The 26,181-nt window shown below is 38.3% G+C and overlaps 1 protein-coding gene across 1 annotated transcript; it reads left to right on the forward strand.

Annotated features, from left to right (window-relative positions):
• The first annotated feature begins 5,427 nt into the window (after positions 1-5,427).
• On the forward strand, positions 5,428-25,771 carry LOC132278802 (protein DCL homolog, chloroplastic). The gene is made up of 3 exons (XM_059780692.1): positions 5,428-5,846; positions 20,813-20,927; positions 25,282-25,771. Exons 1-3 carry the CDS (start codon positions 5,545-5,547, stop codon positions 25,450-25,452), a joined length of 588 nt encoding a protein of 195 aa, XP_059636675.1. The 5' UTR covers positions 5,428-5,544; the 3' UTR covers positions 25,453-25,771.
• The last annotated feature ends 410 nt before the right edge of the window (positions 25,772-26,181 follow it).

Genomic DNA, 26,181 nt, shown 5'->3' on the forward strand with positions numbered 1-26,181 from the left:
ATATTTAAATTCTTTATTTATGTTGTTATAACCGTTACACTCTTTTATACTATAAAAAGGTTATACGTTTATCATTTAAAGGAGGAAATATGGATACGTATATCTAGTGTAAGTGAGACTCTAAAAGAATATTTTTTCATCTCTCTATTCTACTCTTTCATATATGTATATGTGTATACTGTATTTGAGAGTATTTTACTTATTGAGTTTGTGGGCAACTAGACACATATAGACTTGGACTTAGTCTTCCTGTGGTCGTGTACATGGAGTAGACACCGCTGAGAGTTGATTGGATTGGATCTTGGAGTTGACTAGTTTCGCCAATACCAGCACGAAGGGGAGGACTATCAACTTTAGGTTAATATGTTTACACATACCTCAACAATCAGACAAACACTTTCTTACCTATTTTATTATTGTTGTTTTATTTCTTAATTTATATTATTGAGTTAATATTAATATTATATTGCTAAATTATTTATCTTGTTAAATTCATGTTCTTTGTTATATCCATGTTGTTCAAATGATGTATTATTCAGTTTAATGAAAAATTATTCTTTGATTATTCATTGGTGTTGTTGTTTATTATTGTTGATTAATAGAGGTAGAAAGGCAGAGAAAGAGACAGAGACAGAATATGAAAGAATATATTGAATTGTTGTAATGATAATGATACAAAGTAGGTATAAATAGGATAACATCAAACGGCTAGTAGATCACTATTACAATGGCTATATAATGTAATTATGGTAGCAATATAAATAACGGCTATAATATAACCTAATTATGTTAACAATTATCTTGAGTCATTGTGTATGAATATTGTACTTTATATATTTCTATAAATATGTGGAATTACCGCAACAGTCTAAAGCGGATACTTCCTTAATAATATTTTGAATGGTATTTTCTTGATTTGATTTATTATAATTGTTTATAATATGCAATATGTATCTTTGGAAAACAAATAAAGATATATATATATATATATGCAGCATGAGTTTTCTGTATATCTGGGATATTACTTTAGATGGCATGCTTATACATTATTAAAAGAAATATTACTGAATTTGGAAAAAAACTTCCTATATTATAGATTCTTATAAATTTATTTCTTTTGTTGTTTACATGGTCTTTTGTTAACTATTTGTACTCTTATTGGCTACACTACATATTGTTGAACATCTACAGATGTTAATGTTTCTGGTTACTGCATTTTACAGGTTAGGAAAAATAATTAAGAAAATTAATTTGTGTAAATTAATAGCTTATTGTAGCAATTTAAGTTTGCAAATATATAATCAAAACAGCCACCATAGTATTAAATAGGAATTTAAATATGGATGTTTTGATTACACATATTATTTTGGATGCTTGTGATTATATATTATTAATTAGCTATGATATGGACTCTTATAATATTTATTTTTATTGAATAGTTTTGAAAATTGCAAAATTTAGAAGTAGTCTAATCTGATTATAAGAATAATTGAGATTAGCATGCATTACCTTATTCAGCGAGAGTTTCCACTTTAAAAGGGTCTGTTACGGATGTTAGATATTTGCCTTCATTAGTTTACACAGAATATAGAATAAAGAGAATTTCCTTGTGTATATGAGATTAGTAGTCATTTCAATATATATATATATATATATATATATATTAATTGCCATTAACCATGGTTATATACAAGATAAATAAACTAACGATAAAAGAGAAGTAAATGCAATTTAAATGGAAAATGATTTGTTTCTTAATTAAATTAGGTTATATAGTAGTTTTTAATTGAATGAAAATTTATGGATATCTATATAATTTTTTGACCATTATAAAGTGAGAAACTAATTGCATATCTTTAAAGAAGGAAATGATTATATGCAGTTGCTAATGGTGCATTCGTTATATACAAATTCTTCATCTCATTACTTTCATTAGATGAATTTTTTTTAAAATTATGATATATTGGTTTCTCACGTACACAATATGTTTCTGGTTTCACGAGAGTTACAAAATTGAAGCAACTCGAGAAGGAATTGGAAAATTTAGATATTGAAGAAGAAGAAAATGGAAAAGAAAGGGTAGAAATTCCCAGCACTACAAATAAGTATGAGGAAATGATGGAATACTCCTATTTGGTAAAATTGATTAAGAGGAACAAGAAAAAAGATGATGAGAGTTTCTCATCCAGCTACAAGATACAAATACAATGGCAGAATAAGAAATACCAAAAGAGAAAGCATAAAGGTCGATAGTGGAAAAGATCTGAGAAGAAGCTGTTTACACTTGAGTAGAACTTCTATCTGCTACTCATAGAAATAATTGTCCTCTTTACAAATTCAAGAAGTTGGATAATTTTCTGAATTTCAAAATTATTGTTCTGTTTGAAACAACTTCCATAATGATGTTGACGAAATTGTTGGAGGTATACGACACTTGGAAGAATTAAGAAAAGGGAAAGATACCCAGCTCCATCAAATTGGAATAACATGGTGACTTTTATAACAAAGAGATGCGTTCAGAAAAATGATTCTTATTTCACTCTATATGTGATGTGTAGTAGTTATTCATATAACTTAGTGATTTAGGTGGTGTAAAGAGTTTATGAAGAAAAAAAAAAGAGAGCAAGAGAGATGTGTGTTTAATTTTTTGTAATTGGACCTTTGCCATAACAGGTGTGCTTGCATGGCTGGTCACACTTAATAAAATTAAAATTTTGTGTGGCGGAGAGAGATCGCAAGGAATTGTCCGGGTTCTTTCATCCGATGTGGTGTGTGTGTGTGTGTGTGTGAGTGCTTGCATTATCTCTATCATACCACTTCCTATATTGCAACCTTGCAACCAAAACATATACTAAACATTCTATCCTGATACAATTAACAAAGCTAACAAAAGTATTCATCTCAATATTTTTCCAATGAGGTATTATCAGTGATGAATTATTTTATGGAAGAAAAAAAGGAGAGAGAGAGAGAGAGAGAGAGAGAGAGAAGGAAGTGGTAGGGTGAAGGAAGAAAAAAAAATTGAGGAGAAAGAAAGAAAAACCCAAAAGTTGGGTTGTGAAGAAAAAGAAAGAGAATTAAAAAGACCAAGAGTCTTCTTAGGACATAGTCCTATATATGTCGGGGGGGATGGGCCTAAGCCCCAAGGAAGTCACCTACGAAGGTAACCGAACCTTCTGATTGGCGATTTAATTACATGACGAAAGGTTCAATTGGTAAAAACAATCTGACTCATTGACAACACTCTTTTTAGGAGGTTTCTCGAGGAGATTATTTCCTACTCATCCCTATGGCATTAATGTTGTGATGTGACGTTAAGGAAGGGTTTTGCCCTGAATGAATTCGAGGCGAGCATACTCTCGCAGGGTATAGGTCACATATACCCCTGGAGGATTCACCTAAGTGAAAGTCATCGTGAGGTAGCGACCGTGGGAGTTGGGTTGTTCCCTAGAGCTTTCATGAGAATCAATATAGTAGCGCATGGCTATTAATCGCACTAACTCGCCAAACCAAGTCTATCGTCAATACTATGTGTGTGGTATGTTGAAGTTTGGCTCAAGGAACCGAATTCAAGACTTAGTTCATTTAGGTTCCTCAAATGAAGACTATCACACTAAGTGTAGGTTCAAGCCCAGAAAGCACCTATACTGATTGCAAAGTATAAAATTGCTCAATTATATATTTTACTTATTTTATTAAAATAGGTGGAGATTGTTGAGTAATATTTTAATAAAATTAATAAATAGAATAAATTATATATTGAGTCACATTATATTAAATACTATTTAATACAATGGTTTAATATAGTTATATTGATGAAATAATTATATTTAAATTCTCTATTTAGGTTGCTATAACCGTTATACTCTTTTAATAAAATTATATGTTTATCATTCAAAGGAGGAAGTATGGATACGTATTTCTAGTGTGAGCGAGACTTTAAAAGAATAGTTTTTCATCTCTTTATTCTACTCTTCCATTTATGTATATGTGTAAATTGTATTTGAGAGTATTTTACTTATTGAGTTTGTGGGCAACTAGACACATATAGTCTTGGACCTAGTCTTCCTATGGTTGTGCACATGGAGGAGACACCGCTGAGAGCTGATTGGGTTGTATCTTGGAGTTGACTAGTTTCACCAATACTCGCACGAATGGGAGGATTATCAACTTTAGGTCAATGTGTTTACACATGCCTCGATAATCAGGCTAGCACTTTCTTAGCTATTTTATTATTATTGTTTTACTTCTTATTTTATATTATTGAGTTAATATTAATATTATATTACTGAATTATTTATCTTGTTAAATTCATGTTCATTGTTATATCCATATTGTTCAAATGATGTATTATTCAGTTTAATGAAAAATTATTCTTTGATTATTCATCGGTGTTGTTGTTTATTATTTTGAATTATTGTGTATGAATATTGTACTTTATATATTTCTATAAATATGTGGAATTACCACAACAACAATGACCTTGGGTCGTGATGTGGAGGAGTTGGGTCATTGTTAGCGACCCAACACAGCTAGAGAGGGACGACGACTTGGGTCACCATCTATGGTGCTCACTAGGACGCACTTCGGTGACTTGGTTGATCGACAGAAGAAGGGTAGCGACCTTGGGTCGCTGCTGATGAGGAACAAGCAGTAGGTTGCTGCTTTCATGCATCGACTAGGCCGCTAAAAGGTTTAGCAACCTCGCCAAAATGAGTGGAAACTGCCGGTGATGATTGGCTTTATCGTCGGTAGTATGTTTGTTGTTGGCAGTGATGATGAAGAAGAAGAAGCAAAAAATGTGAAATGACTAAAGTATCTTCTTCTTCTTTTTCTTTTTTCTTTTTTCTTTTTTCTTTTTTTTTTTTTTTTTTTTTTTTAATTCAGTTATAAATGGACGCTTTAGTTTTTAAAGTATTCAGACCCTTATTTGTTTCAAAATTGAATGCTACAGAGTCTTTGGAATATATGGAGAATTATATACTATAAATATATTATAAAAGTATTTTTGGCTCGTGATCCAAAGAAGTACGAGAACTCGACAATGTAGGTCTGAAAAGGTTGATAAAGGACCGTCATAAATGGATAAATGACCTAAGTGCTTGAGACTATAACTAGAGGGGTATTACAGCATTTAAGGCAGAACTTGGAAGTTATGAACTTCATATATTGGTCTCTTTTCTCCCTCAATCTATTTCTTGTGTATCATCACATTTGTGTAGTGACAATGTGATTTAACCTCGTATACTTTCTCTTGTACCTACAAATTTCAATACTTTTCTTGCATAAACTTGAAAATCACCTGGTCCATTGAATTAGGATCATTAAAATAAAAAAATAAAAAATAAAAAATAAAAAATAAAAAATAAAAAATAAAAAATAAAAAATTAACGGGACGCTACATTGTACGCAACAATATAGTGTCTCCTTCTTTTGAGGACCCAACACAACACTCGTAGCCATAGTTGATGTGAGGAAGAGTAGTATCTAATAAAATTCCAAACCCACGGTACCTTTTTCTCTCTTTTCTTCTTCACCCAAACAATGGCGGCTCCTCTGCTTCTCAGAGCCATCCCACTCGTCCGACTCCGACTCCAAACTCACAGACTCGCCGCCGGAATCTTAATTCGTCGGCCGTGTTGCACCGCCACCGAGTCGACTCCTCTGCCGGAGGAGGATGTATCCGTTGCTAGCCAGAACGCCGCAGTCGTGAGCACCAAAGATCCACCGAAATACCCTGGGTGGGACGATCTTGATTACCGGAAGTGGAAAGATAAAGAGGACGAGATTATCCGAGACATCGAGCCCATCATTTTGCTCACCAAAGATATTCTACACTCTAACAGGTCTACTCTCTCATCCCTAAATTTCAAACCGAAATCTCTATCGCGTTTGATTTCTTCAAAGAAATTGGAAACATATAGTTGTATGTGTTAAATGTATAATATTTTGCGTGCTTGTGATTATTTGGGGCAAATACACACTCCAGGAAATGTATTTAGGTACGTATTTGGGGGAAAATTTCGCCATTACAAGCTTGCTTGTGTTTTGGCTTCAATTTGACAAGTCACATAAACAAATACTCTTATACGTACGTATATGTACGTATATATGGGAGTGTAGAGATTCTATATTTGGTTGCTAGATTGTAAGGGCTGATTATTGTTATTTTGTTTGATTTTTTACCATTTTGCAGTCTTAGTTTGTGGAATTCATTCCTTGATTGCGTTAATACATGGGCTTATTAACTGACATGGTTAACTTTTGTTTATCTTGTTGAGTTTTATTTCATTTTTGCTGCTAGTAATCATGTTTTATTGGTCCTGTTCAGTTAAACATAGATATTCGTTCAATAGAATATCATTGACAGTCTAAACAGCAGATTATTCTATATCAGTTCCATTCTGATCGGTACTGTACAGAAAATTGGCTTCCTATGAAGCATGGACATACAGGACATGAACATATCTTATGTTCTTGAAAGATGATATGATGGCAGCGCAACAATTTTTATATGTCATTCTCGCTTTTGTGGCAACATTTTGTTACTATGCTTTTTCCTTTTCTTGAGCCTTCTGGGCATTCTTTTGTATAGTTGCTGACATAGTTGTTAAAGGCTCAAGGCGCACTAAGGCGCCAAAGGCCTTCTGGAGCCTAAGCGAAAGGCTAAGGCGCAAGCCTGATTGAAGTAAGGCACATAGCTAATAATGCATATTTAAACATATATTATTATGTATATTCATAATCAAGCAGTAATTGCAGTTAATGTAAGTAGTGAACCATAAATTTATGAATTCTGTCAAATATTTCATATGGTTAAACTATACAATATATGATATAGAACCTTTTAATTTAGTAGTCATTTAGTAAACAAGAAAATGATATTAATAAATGATTAAAAAAATACAAGGCACGCCTTTTTTGAGCTTGGAGCCTATTAAAAAACTTGAGCCTGAGGGCTTTATGTGAGCTTGGTTGAAGGGGCCTGGCTTGTAGTAGGTTGAGGCGCTTTGGCTGAGCCTTGACGAGCCTGGGGCTTTTTTAGAGCTTAGGCGTGCCTTTAACAACTAATGCTGCTGATGCAACTTACTGGCCATAGGCCTTGGTCGTTCCTTTTGAGCTCATGTACAGTTCCTTTATGTTTAATACTTGCCCATTTTACCGGGAAAAAAAAAACAATTTTTATATGCGTGTATATTTAGATGCTCTATTTGTCATATTCAATTCATGATCATTCAAATTTAAGAGTTAAAAAGTACGTGATCTAATTATTCAAGCCTCTAAAACCAATAAGTCAACATAGGTCCCCCATAGGTTATCAAGTGAATTGGATCTTATGATGATCCTTATGAATTATATCAAGTTTCGTATAAGGTGCCGAGGTACGGCTTCCAGCTTTCCAAGCCCCATGACTTACCTGAAAAACGAAAATAAAGATTAATGCGTTTCATCCCAAAATAGGCCTTAGATTCAATTCCTCATGCTTGTCTTACAGGTTGTGACCTTTGAAAAAATGAGAATGTTTGCCTTATGTTAGGTGAAAGAATCTTTGGGGGGCCATACCATTTATGATAGAATACCACTTGTTTCGAGATGAAGGAATGTCAATTAGAAGCCTAATACCAGACTAACAAGTTGGGAATCACAGTGTTTGTCCTTATGTAGGTGACCAAAGCAAATTGCAGCATGAACGTCTAATGAGAGGTTAATATGCTTCATTTCCATACGTTCGCTCGCCATTGAGTTCATCTAAAGTACCATGTTTGCCCAAATTCTCAAAAGGCCATCCTACTCACCTCACTATTATCCCACATTGCTTATAGGACAAACCCAACGGCCTTTATGGCTCAACCCTACCCATAAATACCCCACAACCCCATCCCATCATACACACTCTCTTTTAAAAATTCAAGCATCCACTCTGCTTGAATAAGTTTCTAAGGTCCCCTTTAGGGTTAAAGCATTTTACTTTTTTTTTGTTCTCGTTCAAGAAGGAAGAAGAAGAAGGAAACCTGCTTTTTATGAAAAAAATTCATACTAATTTGATGTCATATTCTCCAATAAATTTGCATAAATTTATCTTTAATTCTTGAAATTAATTGTTTAAATAAAAATCTTAAGTAACAATTTTAAAACAATTTAAGTAATTTCTTAAATTTTCATGAATATATTGTAGTATGAAAAGATGGTATTATTTATTTAGGTAATTTATTAATTTTTCATGAATATATTGTATGAAAAAGAAGGTATTTTTTCAGTAAAAAGGTTTAAACCGAGTATAATAAGTTTTATTATAAATAGTAAAGTTTTAATAGGAAGTTAATCATTTTAGAAAATGGTACTTACAACTTTATTTATTTATTTTCCGTTTTTATGATAAATTGATACTAGCAATAAAATTAAGGTAAATGGTATAATTAATATTTTGATAAAAGAAAAGATACTAAAAATAATTTAATAAGAAAGGGTAAAATATCATTTTATGATGGGTTTATCCTTAATTGCAACAAATCATTACTTAGGGGGGCAATGTGTAGTTCAAGGGGGTTATTTGTAAAAGGGCAATAGTTTAGGTTTTTTTTAAACCTAAATATGCATAAGAATTGACACACACACACACACACACACACACGTTTCTATATAAAATTTTAAAATAATATGTGTTCTCATATTATATATATATATATATATATATATATATATATATATTATGATTGACATTGCTTTATAAAAAAATTATGAGAAACAACTAAGGTCATTTATAGGGATGGCAATGGGACGGGTTTGGGACGGGTTTGGGGCGAGGGACCCAACCCCATTCTCATCCCCATTTAGCATTGCTACCCTCATCCTCATTCAAAACCATTTATTAAATGGGGTGGGGTGGGGACGGGTTTAGGAGAGTACTTTTGTAATAGTATAATGAATCTAATGAAGGTAAATAATGAAACCATTCTAGATAAATTACATTGGCCTCCCTTGAGGTTTACCATAATTACATGAACCTCCCATGTGGTTTTCAAATTTTTTTGACCTCCCCTAAAAAGAAAACCTTGTTACATAGGCCTCCCCTACTATTGACGGACCGTCAAATGGACTAACGGATTTGAGTGTTTTACTTAATGCCCTCAAATAAAGCTAGAAAATTACTATACTACCATTGATGAGACTTCAATCATTTTAATAATCCCAAGAACCAAACTATTGTCTCTCTCTCTCATCTATCTAATGAAATATGAAAGGAAAAGTCCACAAGCCTCCCAATTCTCTCTCTCTCTCTCTCTGTGTGTATATATATATATATATAAGAAATCTGAAAAACAAATTCAACAGCCCCTCATCACAAAGAAGTGCCTGTTGGGTGTCTAATCCTCGATCTCTTCCTTGGCGGCAGCGCCCCCTGCAAGTCCATTACGAAACTCGTCTCCGAGAGAGGTTGCAACAAAATGAACTCCGCATTCAACTTCTCTCCTCTAAAATCTCCATCTCTTTCGACGGTCTTCTGTTTTTACACCTCTCCGAATTTTTAACTCTTGACTCCTTACACCCTAGCTTTTTCTGGACTTGCGATCCATGTGGTAGTTGAGGGTTTTTCAACATGTTTGCCTTTCTCAGTAGCTGAAGAAGGAAGCTGCCAAACCAATGGCTGATTACATTACAAACCAGGTGGTTGATTTGGTGTCATAGGGAATTCGGGTCTGGTGTTTGAATTTGGGAATTTGGGTCTTTTTCTTTGGTTATATCATGTGGTTGATTTTGGATTTTTTTTTTTTTTTTTCTTTGGTTAGTAAGAAAATTCGTGTGGATCAAGTATTGTAACCCATTTGAAATTGTTATGCAAAATTGTAAATCATTGGAGGAACTAGTTGTTTTTTTGGGACTCTTTGAGAGTCTTAAGGCCCTTTTTGGCCTTGTGTAGCTTTTGAGGGACGTGTTCCCCTTTTGAAGGCTTTTAATACAATTCTTACTTATCAAAATATATATATCCCTCAAAGAGTCCCAAAAAAACAACTAGTTCCTCCAAGGATTTACAATTTTTCCCTAGAACCCAACAAAAAGGGTACTTAGAATAGAGAATTTCAATGACCCAATATGATTCTCCTTTTCTTCGAAGGATCTCCTATTTCTTTCAAGCCAAAGTCACCACCAGATGCACAAAGGCATAACCCTCCAGAACTCATGAGCTTGGGGCCCCACTATACAACCTCTCCAAGCTTAACCAAGCCTCTGGAAGATATGGACTTAACCCACTGAACCCTAACAAGCCCAAAAATAGAGACCAGCAATCCTGAGCCATTGAAAAATGCAAAAGTTTATGTCATTCGCAAACATCAAATGAGAAATCTCCATTTAACCGGCAACATCCCTCCCCACCCTGAATACTCTCAAAAAGCCCAAGCCCACAACCCTTGTCATCATTCTGCTTAGAGCTTCCATCACCAAAAGGAACATAAAAGGAGAAAGTGGGTCCCCCCGTCTCAATCCTTCTAGCTACCGAAAAAATCCGTCGCTGTTCCATTCACTAGGATCGAGAACCGAGCGTTGGAAATGTAGAAATCGATCCATTTCCTCCATCTCTCACCAAAGCCCATTCTTTCCACCAAATACAGAAGAAAACTCCAACTAACATGATCGTATGCCTTCTCAATTTCCCACTTACACAAAACACTTGGAACTCAACTCTTTATTATGGAATCAACACACACTCCCGCTATGAGGGCTGGATCAAGTATTTGGCGACCACCAACAAAGGCATTTCGGGGCATTTTGAGAATCCGAAATGATCCCGTCCAAAACCTCCCTCAATCTCCGAGCCAGGACCTTAGCAATTAGTCTATATAGATGAGAGCAATGGATGTATCATTCTGGCTCTTCTCAAAATGCCCCTGAGAATGAAACACATGAAAAGTATCCATCACCTCGCCTTGACTGCCTTCCAACCCTCAAGCAAAAATCTCAGAGAACCCATCAGGACCCGGGGCTTATCTCCATTGCAGCTCTTTAAAGCCTTAACACTTCCTCTTCTGGAAAAGGCCTCTCCAACCAATCATTGTCCACCCCAGAAATTGAATCAAATTGAAGGCCCCCAAGCAAATGACGCCAACTTACTGACATTTCTGCGAACAATGTCACCTATCCCCTCCAAACGATCAATGTCAGCAATCTCAGAGAAAGCCCGATTCTTCCTCCATTCCAAATTCCCAAAATACTCCTTATTCCACTTTTTGATGTCTTCTTTTAACATCCGAAGCTTACTTGCAAGGGAGTAACTTGGAGATCCATCCCCACCAAGAAGGAACATTCTCACTAAAGCCCTCTACTTGAAGCCACATATTCTCAAATCTGAAAGGAAAGCTCCTTTTACGTAACCCACCACAGTCCAAAACCAAAGGAATATGGTCTGAAGTTGGACGGGCCAGAGCCACCTGAACCACATCTGGGAATTTTTCGTCCCAATCCCTAGAAACAAGGAATCTATCAGGGCGAGAGAGAGTCGGAGAATCTCTACCGCTGGACTAAGTAAAAGAGCTCCCTCCAAAGGAAGATCAATCAGCTGACAATCATCAATGAACATAGAGAATTGTTCCATAGCCAAAGTCCATCCACCTCCTGTGGACTTATCCAAAGGAGAATGGATGACATTGAAATCCCTTCCAACACACCAAGGGTACGACCACCTTCTTCTAATGGATGCAAGTTCCTCCCACACCCGATGACACACATTATCCTCAGTTGGACCATAAACACCCGAAAAAATCCAATGGAAACCATCCTCCTCCATTGAGAAAGCACAAGACACCGAGTAACATCCCGCCCAAACTTCCAGTTTAGAGACCCACCTTTTTCCCACATCACAAGGATATGCCCCGGAGAACCCACAACATCTAAAGAAACCTAATGATCATATCCGAAACCGGCGCTAATTTTGTTTCTTGCAAGCACACCACGTGAGCACCCCACTTCTGAACAGCCAACTTCACCACCTTCCTCTTGTCCGGATCATTTAGACCACGAACATTCCATAAGATTATGCAGAACATCATAAGGAAACAACACAAATTCTCCTCCTCTCTCCTACCCCCTTCCTTCGACCCCCCACTTTTCCTTTTGTGATTGACAAACGAAATAAGATTCCTAACCTCCCTCTCCCCTTTCTCCGAAGGAGTCCTTCCCATTTCTCCGAAGGAGTCCTTCCCATTTCCCTCCTCTACTGATTATCATCAATCTCATGAAACATGCACACAACCTTACACTTATCCCCGCTGTAGTTCACCCCAACAATACTGCCCACAAAAGCAGCATTCTCCCCATTAAGAACTATGCTCTATGATACTATAGTAATAGACTGCATCTTATGTTACATGGGTTGGGTACGCGTGTTAGGTGCGGGTATGTATCTAACATCAGACGTGTCAAATCTCAAATTGAAGGACACAAGGACAATGCTAAATATTCATATATTTTCATCTTTATTTTCTAGGGTAAAATAATATACTTATGTAACATTTTTTTTTTTTATAAGTAAAATTGTATTAGAAGGCGTTCAAAAGGGGAACGCGTCCTAGGAACAGTACAATAATGAAAACAAAAGGAAAAAAACAAACAAAAACAAGGAAAGAGGAAACCTATGGACTTAAAAGACCCAAAAAAATCCATAAATTCCTCTGTAGAGGAACAATCTCTCCCCTTACCCCAACAAAAAAGAGAACAAATAATGGAGTACTTTAAAGCCCCAATGGGTAACTTCTCCCCATCAAAGAATCTTCTATTACGTTCTTTCCACAAACACCACCAAGTACATAAGGGAGTCACCCTCCAGAAATCACGAACACTGATCCCCACCCTTTGCCCCCTCCAAATATCAATTAGCCCTCGTGAGGTCCGAGGCATAACCCACTCGATGCCAAAAAGACCCAACATAAGGCTCCAACAATCTTTGGCAACTGGGCAGTGCAAAAGAAGATGATCCACAGACTCATCATCTCTCATACACAAACCACACCGATTAACGATGATATGTCGTCGCTTCCTCAAATTGTCCAGAGTCCGGATCTTACCCCAAACAACAGTCCAAGCAAAGAAAGCCACCTTAAGAGGAGCCTTCGAATGCCAAACCGTTTTCTATGGGTAAGAGGAGGCCTGAAAATTGGAAATGCAGAAAAAGAAGGATCGAACCTGAAAAATCCCCTGTGAAGAAGGCACCTAAGTCAAAATGTCCGCCCCAGTACCGTCTACCTCTTGTCGGTATAAGAGATCCAACAATCCGAAGACATCTTCCAACTCCCAATCCTGAGATCTAACATCCCAAGAGAGCCTACCGTTATCAAGGTGATAACAGTCGGCAACCGTAGCATGACAATCCACAGCAATCCCAAACAACCTTGGAAACCGTCTACACAATAGACGTTCCTCACACCAAGGATCCTCCCAAAACCGGACATTTCGACCATCCCGAACTTTGAATCTAATATGCTTAAAAAACTCATCCCAACCCTTCCGAATGGAATGCCACACGCCCACACCAATAACAGATCTAGCCGATCTAGTATACCATCCCCCTCTCTCCTACCCAAACCGATAAGCAATCAGCTTCCTCCATAATCTATGTCTTTCACTGCCAAACCAAGAAGTGCTTTGTTAAAAGGTACCAATCTCTGAAACCTAAGATCTCCCAACTTAATGGGTCTACAAACCTGCTCCTACCTAACAAAGTGATACTTAAACTCCTCCCCTCTTCCTCCCCAAAGAAAATTACGTTGAATCATCTCAAGCCTCCTGACAACGGAAGAGGGAATCTGGAACAGAAAAAGGAAATAAGTAGGAAGACCCACTGAACACTTTTAACCAACGTGACCTTTCCTCCTTTCGAAATATATTGTTTCTTCCAACCAGCCAATGTTCTCTCAAAACGCTCAATAACCTGGTCCCAACTACCCACCCTTCTAGAGGAAACACCCAAAGGCAAGCCCAAATAAGAAATAGGGAAGGAACCCGTCCTACATCCAAGAACAGCTGCAAGAGAAGCGACCTCCTGAACCTCCCCCACAGGAACAAGTACACTCTTACCCACATTAATTCTCAAACCAGAGATGGCCTGAAAACAAGCCAGAAGGCCCAGAACACATCTAAAATATCTCAATTGGGACACCTCTGCCTCACAAAAAACCAAAGTGTCATCCGCAAATAGTAAGTGAGAAATCTCCAATTGATGGACTGCCTCTGAACCAATCTTGAAACCCCGTAAAAAGCCCAAGGTCATAGCCCTCCTCATCAGCTTACTCAGAGCCTCCATGACAATAATAAACAAGAAAGGGGAAAGGGGGTCCCCTTGTCTCAAACCACGAGAGCTGCCAAAAAACCCAGATGGACAACCGTTAATCAAAACTGAAAATCTGACAGACAAAACACAAGTAACAATCCATTTCCTCCATCTCTCACCGAATCCCATCCTCTTCAGCAAGTAGCACAAGAAATTCTAGCAAACATGATCATAAGCTCTCTCAAATCCAGCTTACACAGAACTTTGGGATCCCCGCTACGGATCCTAAAATCCACGCATTCACTTGCAATAAGGGCGGAATCCAGAATCTGTCTACCCCTAATAAACGCGTTCTGAGACTCCGAGATAACTCCATCCAGAACACCCCTCAACCTCGAAGCTAGGACTTTAGCAATAAGCTTGTATAGACACCCAATTAAGCTGACAGGTCTAAAATCCTTAATATCAGAAGCTCCCCCCTTCTTAGGAATCAAAGCAATAAAAGAAGTGTTCAACGATTTTTCGAACTTTCCATTGGAATGAAACTCATGAAAAGTACCCATAACCTCCAGTTTGACTACCTCGTAGCTTTCCAGAAGAAAGCTCATAGTGAAACCATCCGGGCCTGGAGCTTTATCACCATTACAACTCTTCAAGGCCTCCAGAACCTCCTCCTCTGTGAATGGCCTTTCAAGACCATCCCTATCCTTCACAGAAATAGAATCGAAGTGAAGGCCATCCAGTCTAGGTCTCTATCGAAGAGGCTCAGTATATAACCTCCGATAGAAAGAGACAATCACCGTTCACATTTCCTCATCAGAAACCAACAGGGAACCATCCACATGAATTTGGCCAATATGATTGCCCCTCCTATGAGCATTAGCCGTTCGTTGAAAAAACTTAGTGTTACAGTCTCCTTCTTTAAGCCATAAAGCCCGAGATTTGTAAAGCCACGAGATTTCCTCCATCATCGCAATCTCAGCACACTCAGCCTGACAAGCTGCTCTCCTATTATGTTGAAATTCATTGAGGCCTCCCGCCGCATCCATTCTATCCAAGTCTTATATCAGCGAGGGCCCTATTCTTCCTCCACTCCAAATTACCGAAAACCTCCTTATTCCATCTTTTTAGTTTATCCTTCAGATTACGAAGCTTTCCTGTAAGAATAAAACTCGAAGTTCCCACCACCATATCCTCCACCTACCAATCCCGCACCAAACGCTGAAAATCCGCCACTCTAAGCCACATATTTTCAAATCTGAACGGGGTGCGACGGGATCTCAACCCTCCACAATCCAAGACAAGAGGAATGTGATCCAACGTCACCCTAGCCAACACCGCCTAGACTGTGTCCGGAAACTGCTCCTCCCACTCTCCAGAAATCAAGAATCTATTCAGTCGGGGAAAAACCAGGCAACTCCCTACCACTAGACCAAGTAAAAGCAGCTCCCTCCAAGGGAAGATCAATAAGCTGATGATCATCAATGAACTCTGAAAATAGCCTCGTAGCCGGAGTCCATGATCCACCTATAGACCTCTCTGACGGGGATCTGACCACATTAAAATCACCTGCAACACACCATGGAAGAGACCACATCTCCTGAACCCCACTAAGCTCCTCCCACAACACAGGCTTGTCATAGTCATCCACCGGCCCATAAACACCAGAGAACGCGCAAGGGAAGCCATCCTCTTCTAACACAAAAGCACAAGACACAGAAAAAACCCCCCTACAAACATCAACCTTACCCATCCATCGCCTATCCCATATAAGAAGGACGCCTCCAAAGGTCCCCACCGAATCCAGCGCCTCCCACTCAACGTACCTACTACCCCAAAGACTCTTAACAACTCTATCCGTCATAGAATCAATCTTCGTTTCTTGGAGACACACCAAATGAACCCCCCATTTCCTCACTGCCATCTTCACTACCTTCCTCTTGCCCGGGTCATTAAGACCATGGACGTTCCAGGAAAGAAGTCGTAGCTTCATGAAAAACCAACAATGCCCCCCTCCCCCTTACCCCTCCCTCCCTCCTTTTCTCCCCCCTTCTCCTTCCCCCCATATGAATCCCATCGTAATTCACATCACAGCGAAGGTTTCTCAGCTCCCTTTCCCTTCTTGAAGAGGAATGAATCTTCTTTTTCCTGTTTCTCCTTCTAGAAAACTGAATCAACACCTCGTCTTTCCCCTCCACTGTAGCCTGAAGAATTGCTAGGGTCTGCTCATAGTTAACTTCGCAAGAGACTCCCAACAGATCACTCATGGCCCCAATATTATTCAAAACCCAGTCCTTGCCAGCGTCATCACAGCCCTGCCTGTCGAGATTATTAGCCATTCCTTCTGGACAAATAACTGCCAAGGGATCAACAATCCCCAAATTGGAGTAACAATCATCCTCCCACGTGATCATGTCAAGGGACCTATCTTGTTCCTCACAGCTCCCATGAACCTCCCCTCTCTCCCTCCTCGACTACATCCAAACAAGTCTTCCAGTCAACCACATTATTTATACCCTGAACATGAGCCTCAGTATAGGAGTCTGAAACACATGAAGACACATCAAGGCGCCTATGTTTCTGTAATTCCTTCACCAAAAAATAAGCAGATTCCTCACTGAGCAAGATACAAATATCCTTTCCCACGCAAACAGTCCTCAAATCTGGCTCGCTTATTGTTGACACCAGTTCATCACCCTTGGGAAGGCACAAATCCACCTGAGACTTATCCAGCCCACTCGCAGCAGACCCAGCCAAAACCAACTGATGAGAAGAAGAATCTGCATCCTCCGGCCCTGCACTGGCATAATCTGAACTCCCATCCACAACCGAATTGACCGCCCCATCCCTTTCTAGCGGTCCAAAAGTCACACACCCCAAAACATCTGTTTCAACAGTATCATTAGCCACCTTAGCCACTGGTGATAATATTTGTTTCTTAATAAAAAACTCATCCCCCACCTCTTTCCTCATCAAAGCAGCAGCAGGAGTAGAGATAGAAGAATCAGTATAGAGGGAGGTCGAAGGAAACTGAGAAAAGGACTTACCTGGTTCAGGAGACACAGTGCGGGCAACCCATTTCTGCTTTTCCTTTCTAGACCATCTTCTCTCAGAATTATTCGACCAAGACGAGTAATAACCGTCATCATTAAATGAAAGTCGACTGCCATTGTCACCCTCAAGAGCCAGCTCCGACTGAAGCATCTCAAATTTGTTCCGAGAAATCAGATTCTGGCAACACTCACCATGTTTAAACGTTTTTGATCTCAAACCCGCCTCCTTGTTGGTCTTCCTACTCACATTAACTCAGTTCTCCTTCTCCAAATTAGACCAAACTCGCGGCATCTCCTTCGTTAAAGGATGACCGTGAGCCTCCCCTTTGTGAGACAGAACAGAGTTAGAGCTGGGCTGAGAATTGGAAACCGAAATGGATAAGGATCTGTTTGGGCCCCAACTCACATTTCTTACCGAATCAGCCTTAATTGATGTAGACCAAAAAAGAATTGGGCCAGCCAACTTGGGCCTATCACGCCCAACTTCGCTGGGAGTCCTCGGCCCACCCTTCCTTAACCCAACAGAAGATGTACGAGACTTGGGCCTGACCTGTCCCGTCCATCCTTCAGCCCCCGAACCCATCTGTGCTGGTCCATGCTTAACAGGCCCACTCCCATCAGGCCCATCAAGACCAAAATTCAACTTACACCTACCCGCACGTGGCTGTTCCTGTTCGCGATTAGCTGTCCTCAACTCACAGCTGGAGGCAGCCATCCACCATCCACCTGTCCCCCCGATAAACTTCCCTCCCATAGTCGCCTCTGGCGCGTGTCTTGCCACCCATCCCTGATCTTGAGTCCAGCGACCCTGCCGATTCGCCCTCTGGACCTCCGGTCCAGTTGCTGCCCCATTATCAGACCTGCGATACGGCCGAATATTTCTACCCATCTTCTCCAGTGACCTTAGAAACTCACAATTATCGCAAGATAAAGAAGCCGTCACGAGGGAAGGAGCAATTTCCTCTGTTAGAGAAATTCGAAAAGTCCACCGTCCGTCCTCCAACAAGAAGAACTCTGGGATCTTACCACCTTTTAACACCGTGATGACGATCCTCTCCGTATCACTCATCTCATATGCCTCGACATCACATAGTCCTCCGCACAAGTCCCCAACAGCGACAAAAAGCTTCTGGCACCAAAGGTGTAGAGGGAGGCCATAAACTATGATTTTCCGAAGATTGAACTTCTTCCTCAACCTTGAGCATCCAACTCTGTAGGACCAATGATCGATAAACAACCGTGCCTCTCCCCAAAATTTCTTCCCTTTATCCAATACCCTCTGTGCCACCATAGTCGACGGGAACTGGAATAACAGAACACCATCAGCCAATGTCAAAATCCTAACCCCACTCGAGATCCGCCTTGGAGGCCCATTCCTCGATCTGTTCCAAAGATCCCACCTCTCTGCCAAACCTTCCAACAAGACAAGATCTGAGCATGGATTCACGAGAAGAGATACTATACTTATCCACCCTGAATACATGATCACGGCAATGATTAAACCGCTCTACCTCCACGTCACCTTTCACATCTCCCTTCTGGATCTTGTGAAGAAACGACAATCACAGTCAACACAGACCCAACAGAGAAAGGAAAACACAAAGGAAAGAAGTAGCAGTGGTTTTCACCGGAGTTTATGACTCCGGTGACTGGTCGGAGTAGAAGACTCCGACCGCATCTCTACCACGGCGAACTTTCTTCTGTTAGATCTGGCTGATCGGAGCAACGACTTGGGACTTTCTCGAAAAAAATTTCCTTATGTAACATAGTATATCAATATATGCTTTTTACTCATTAGTAATAATATAATAAAATTGAATAGTAGTAATTTGATATTTCTTTTAGGTGCACGTCCAACCAAAAATGTTTGGCACATGTTTTTAGGTGCATGTCCAACCCCTAGAGCTAGAATTACCTTTTTCCTTCCCCCAATCAGAATGTCTGATAACTGGCCACCACCGAACTGATTACTGATATCTCCAGCTTCCTCTTCTTCCACTTCCCTCCTTCCCACCCTCGCAAGGTGGGTTTGGTAAAAGCTTTATACAAGGAAGGTGATACTTGATTATCTCATAAACTCGGTTTAGTAGGCAAGAAGACAGTGCAGTTGCCAACAATGTATGGTTTCACAATAGTAAGAAAAGAGAAAACAAAATGTGATTTGTATTATTCTTATTATTTTTAAGTAATATGTTTTCATCAATTAAAAGCAATTCCATTGTGAAGGTCTAGATGAGCAACTTCTATAATCTTTTTAGTTTTCTGTGAGCTATAGGGAGAATGGAATTCAGACTAGAATTATGTATTGCTTTTCAACACAAATGGATGGAGCCTTAAACTTTATAAAAGCAGCTAATAATTGTTCCTCATGCTGCCAATCATCCTAGGATCTAGCTTTTTGATCTTTTATTGAACTCAAAATGATTTTAATCTTGGGAGCTTCAGTGGTGGGCATCAAAATATATTCAGAGTTTCAGTTGGCCAAAGCATGAAATATCTTTCATAGAAGAGGTCTATGGTGGAAGGTCCACATTTCTTGAAACCCGAAGGAAGTTATAGGTTATGAATCGATTGCCTGTTTCAACTTTCTTTTATTTCTTAGAAGTACTATAATATGAATTCAATTTGGTCCTATATCAAATACTTCAACTCTATAGCAGTATCAGTTTCTTCCAGAAGCTGCTTGCTTAGGTTGTCAAAGTCTGTTAGATAAAGCTGTAAAGGTTTCAAATGTCAGATGTAAAGTCTTTAATGTTTCTTGAAAAAGAAAGTTAATTTTGCTATTTCTCCAGTTCTGTGATTCATTTTATTAATTTTAAAAATTATGATTTTATGTTGCAGGCAATTTCATTTTTTAGTGAACTTGAATCTATTTTACAAACAAGCTCTAATTAAGTAGCTACTTTTGGAATGTTCATGGTCCTGTCTAATCATGTCAGTGGATTTCTGTATATCACACTAGTTTCTTTAACATCATAATTTTATCTTTTTATCATAGAAATGCATATTTTCAACATTTTGCATAGTTGCATAGAATATTGATGTGATGGAAAGCAGAGAATAATTTCTGAATACATTCAAAGGCATAAAAAATATGAATATGATCTTCTAGCGTAAATTGTAAAACTATTAATGGTTTTAGTATTTTTGTGTGAGGGAGCATAACTAGTCCAAAACAGATAGGTTGACATTTATGTGAAAATCATTTAGTTAAGGCTGAATGTGTTGAACTGATAAATTTTGGTGGATGTAATTGCACAATCCAACATTAGATGGTCCATTGGCGGGATATATTTACTCCGTTATTTTTATGTAATTTTTTGACACTGTTGTAACTTGTAAATGGGATTATGTTTTCCGAAGTACCTTACATTTTATGTTACTTTAGTTAGCATCTTATCTGCTGCTAAGGCTATATTGTGATTTCTTTTTAATATGCTCAATTTGCAGGGAATGTTGAATGCTTCTCCATTTAACTTACTGATTCTTCTGCTGCCAGGTATTTGGATGGGGACCGTCTTGTAGCTGGCGATGAGAAAGCTGTGGTAGAAAAGCTTCTTGTTTATCATCCTCATGCTGAAGATAAAATTGGATGTGGGCTTGATTCTATTATGGTGAGTTGCAGTTTTGCATAATATTCTGTAGTAATTTCCGGTGTCATTGATTGAACAACTTAAATCTCTTAAATCACTTTATTGCTTCCATGTCAACATAAATTCATGCAAATGTATCCTGGCATCCCACATTCATATCCAATTTACTTTCAGGGTCAACTTAAAAACTCTGCAGGATATAGAACATATCTCAATTCTATGATTTCCCAACTATTGGGGAATTTGGGATAACCATCCATAAGGATTGGTATTCCTTTTCACCATTATGGTTCATCTAGTACCAGATCTTCAGTTGAAACAAAATTGTCTTACCTTCTCTAAGAGTCACCTTACTTTTTTTGTCGCATTCCTCGTCTTTGCTGCAACTTGAACAATGGAATCATTACACTTCTCACTGTTGCAATCAATCTATATGTAATTCATTGCCCATACATATTTAGTTATTTATTGAAATCTCTCTTCTTGTCCTTGGTTGACCCCAGAAGATGAAAAAATATGTGATATACTTTTGCTGTAGTGATATTGCAGTTTGATCCTGTGTGTTGTACAATTGATTTAGATATAAAGGGATGATAATTCCACATAAGTGCAAGTCTACTTCTGGGCCTTGCATGGTTCACTTAGGAATAACTTACCTTTTTTAAAAAATCTAAGGTAAATCAAATTGACACCCCTTGGCAATAATGGGCCTAATTACACCGTCCTCCGGTGTGTGTGCTCAACGATTTTATGACAGATTTGCCTTCCCCTTGACTGAAAATTTGTTGATAGCCTTTTGAGATTCATAAAATTACAATGATACCAAAGTTACATATATATATATATATATATAGATATATGTGAAACGTCTTTGCTTTCTCTCTCTCTCTCTCTCTCTCACTCTGTCTCCTCTCATCTTCATTTCCATCATTAACCTTACCATGTCTCCTCATCTCTCTCTAAACCACCGCAACAATACCACTTCATCCCGTTCAAACCCACAAACTTGTATAGACTTTGTCAACCTCCGACAAACTATGCCTTGCTATCCTTCACCATCATCAGAATCATGCCTCGTCATCTTCATCATCGAAAACTCTCGTGTCGTCCCTTGCTATCGATTGCATGGTTCCACCTTGAGATTAAGCTCACTTGATCATCACTTGATAAGCATTTGGTCGACTAAATTTTAATTTGATTATATGTTATATTTGCAGAGAGCGGTTCCAATTTCCTACAAAAACTCTCTAATACATTTGATAGCGTTAGCTACTGCTGGTTTATATCTGTTGTACTCAAACATTAATTAGATTCAAGTGAGCACTTAATCTCTCTTTCTCTCTCTTTTGGAGTGAGCAGTTAATTTCCTTCAGTAGCTAAATAATTTATTTTCTTCCTCATACTTGGTTTGGTTTTGAAGAAAATGAAGGAAATTTTAAGAGAAATGAATTGTTGAGTGATATGTTTTGTCGCTTTGATCTTCAAAAAAATACAAAAACTCACTTCAAAGAAGCCAACATGTTATTGCTCTCAATTAGGTGGAATTTTTAAGGTTCCTAAGTACTGAAAATTCAAAGTCAAATTTTCTTCCTCTCTACCGCCCCACTTAGAGCCTGTTTGGGATTGCTTTTCAACCACTTGAAAGCGTTTTTATTTTAAAAAATTGCGTTTGATGTGTTTGGTAGCCATTAAAATTTAAAAGCACTTTTAATGGTTACCAATTTTAGATCAGTAGAGCTTTTGAATGAACCACCCAGTCTCGATCCCTCACAATGTTAAATCATATAAATAAAGAATAATGGGTTAAATGGAGTGCTTCTTGCGTATTGTGTGATTAGCATGTACCTCTAAAATTGAAAAGTAATTTTTATAAAACAACTATTAAACCAGTCATACTTTAAGTGAGAGAATGTTAGACAGCTTAGAAATAACATTTTCATAAATGGGTCGATCAATTGCGAATGTTGAGATCGATGTGTGGCAAGACTAAAAAGGATAATAGACATTCGTCAAATGGTTAAAGTAGTACCTTTTTTTTTTTTTGGATTAGTCAATGGTTGAAGTAGTACCTAATGGAGATAAAATGAGAGAATTGCAATTGCTTAAACTGCAAGATATTCTTAAGCCATTCTAAGCGGATGTACTAGTTTGATCGATGTAATGGTAGATTAGGTTAATGGTACGGGTCATTTAGGCTAGGAGGTGATTAATGTAATGGAGAAGCTGAAGGGTTGGGGTTGGATAAGAGCAGGGTGGTCTTGAGAAAGACAAGGCCAGGTGAGTATACCAGTGTTAGGCCCTAAGAGGTTCAATAATTGTCTGCTTGAGCTTATTGTATAGTTCTTTTAGCAATGTGGATGCAAGCTGGGCTGCCAGGTCCACAGCCAAATCACAATGCAGGTCAGGCTACTATCCTGAAGGGCTCACATTATGTGCCTGTGAGCTTGGGCCAGAATTGTGTCAAGAATGGGCAAATTATTGCTAGGGCAGAAGATGCTTTGCACATCACATGCCATGGAGATCATTCCAGCTTAGAGGCATACGGCCACCCTCAATTTGGTCCATGGTGGACGATGCGTAGTCATTGGGCCTTGGCTCTAGCCGCTGCCACCTAGCCAAAACTTCCGAGTACACCATAGTTGGCACCATAATTTGGAGTCATTGTGTTATCAAGCACCGGGTCCTTTAGGGCCTCCTAGCCTCAATCCTAACCTAGGTAAACCTCCTGCATCAGGGTGCATAAATGACCAAGGATATTATCTAGTCCCAGTTGGAACTAGTTCCCTTGTTGTGTAAGCTCTCCTTTAATTGGGAGTTAGGCAAGAGGCACATTGTTTTGATGGGAGCTTAGGCGCTGAGAACCTGCTCTGTTCTCTATGAAATTGCTGGGGATGCATTGGCCAACCTGACATATCGTGAAGGGAGTTTACGAGTGTCAACAGGTTATAGCCAGGAAATCCCCTTACATTTTCAGTTTCACTAGAAATAGACATGATTAGATTGCTTACTAATGCATATGGTTTGACAGACATTCATCATCATCTTTGCTTTTATTCATATGAATGATGTTGGCTACATAAATTCTCTTTTTCTTATGATCAAAATTTTAAAATAATTTCTAATTACTTCATCCCATGTGAGTTGCCTTTTTGTCGTTACCTTCCATGCAAACAAATGTACATTTCTTACCGGTGTATCCAAGGGTTTTACTGGTGCATCCATGGGTCTTCGTTTTACATGATTATATCACCCAAGTCTACTTATCTTATTTTATCACTTTCAGACGTCACTCTTAGTTTTCCCCAAATGTTGATTATTGATAGTATCTTTTCTAGTCACTCTTATCATTCATCTTTAACATTTTCAGTTCTACTACATGAGATATTTTCTTGTTGGATTGATGTATAAGTAAAGTGGAATACCTCATATTATCTTCAGTTTGTTTTGTTTTTTTTTGTTTTTTTCCTCAAGCATGCTCGATTTGTATAATATACCCAGATGACATTATGTTTCTTTGTGAGAATCTGCTGCATCACATGTTATGTTAGTTTCCTACTGGGGCTATTCTTTTTTCTTCTTTAATTAATTTAGTTCTGCCAAAAGTAGCTAGGGTGAAGATAGTTATTCTCTAACAGAAAATGACCCATTTGTAAGGAGATCTGTTTCTCATTTGTAGAGGTATTTTTATATCATGCCTTTGTAATATCGTCTTTTTTGGTGTGTCAAAACACATTTATAATGTCTCATGAATATTAATGATCGACCGTGTGAAACGCAGCCGCAGAAGTGAAGATAGATTGGTTAGTGTCACAATAGTATACATGGGGTGATGTTCCCTTGTCCACACAGCAAGTGGTTGAAGAACAGCTAAGAATTCTATATCTGTAAACCCTATTAATTCTTGATCCTTGTGTTCCTTGTCTTTGAAGGGCTCTCTTTTCGTTTTTATCCTGCTGCAACCACTTTTAACGGAAAGGAATAAATGTGAGAGAGATTGTTCTCAGTAGCTTTTGCTTGTTCTTCTTCACATGTGCCTTAAGCTATAAGGAGACCTGGTTTGTTTCTAGGCCCACATGTATTGGCATGTAGATTGGAAGATAAAACTTTGTTGACTGGAGCCTGCCCTTGCCTCTAGGTTTTATTATCATGGATTCTCTCTTCCCCTTCCTTCTCTTCTTTTGCCTATCTGTTTTCGAGATTGTATTTCAAATTTGAAAGAATTAGTTGACGGCTAAATATTTTGCGCCATATTTCTAGTGTTATCATACTAGGATATAATTAACAGTGTAATTTCCTTCACCTGGAAGGTTTATCAACATTACTGTTGTATTATTAGTTGACTGACATGCTTTTAAACTACTTTTTTGTTTTGAAGGTTGATCGCCATCCTCAATTTAGACACTCAAGGTGCCTGTTTGTTGTAAGAACTGATGGTGTATGGATAGATTTCTCCTACCAGAAGTGTATTCGAGCATACATTCGAGATAAGTATCCATCTCAAGCAGAAAGATTCATCAGAGAACATTATAAACGTAGTAGTGGCTAATGTCTCTTTAAGGCTCCTAATCTTGATGCTTCTATTGAAGCTTGGCTACTATTTTGGTGTTCATCAGAGCCACCATGATGGGCCTAGTATGGTTTTCAAGAATAGACTCTTGAAACCATTTTGTTTTTTGTTTGGAAATGGTCCACACCCCCCACATAACTTTTTGTCAATGTAGTAGATGGCTAGTTTGACTGGCACTTTATGTTTATTTATTCCTTGGGACGAAGAAAATGATTGTAAGCCTACATTAATTTGTTGACTACCAACTCTCTTTTTGGTAGCTTTTGCTCGTAGTAATGCTGGTTGGGTGATTTTGTAATGTTTGGTACATTTTCTTTTCTATTCTATCTTTCCAACTGACAGAGTAAGTTTCAAGTAAAAGGCCAATATTAACATATTTGTTAATATGTTGCATTGTCAAAAGTTATAGTGTTGCATTTGTGTGTGGTCCATTGCGGTGAAAGTGATGATCAAACCAATGAGCACTACTAGTCTAGATGGTACAAGTCCTATCCTTCTCAAATAGGGGGAGTTAAGAGCATGGTTCGCCGTATCGGCCGATACATGACATATCGTCCGGTTTGTAATATTTTTTCAAGGATCTGATACCGTTGCACAGAACCGACCTGTTCGGTTGGTTTATAACGATATTTGTCCAAATTCGTTACACCGTCTGGGTGTGGATGAGATAAGTGTTATATGTAGATTTAACATTCTTTTATGATGGAA

Source organism: Cornus florida, unplaced genomic scaffold, assembly GCF_030987335.1.
Source record: "Cornus florida cultivar Cherokee Brave unplaced genomic scaffold, ASM3098733v1 CherokeeBrave_3.0.0_Hap2_Chr10, whole genome shotgun sequence".
In the NCBI taxonomy this organism is placed as follows: Eukaryota; Viridiplantae; Streptophyta; class Magnoliopsida; order Cornales; family Cornaceae; genus Cornus; species Cornus florida.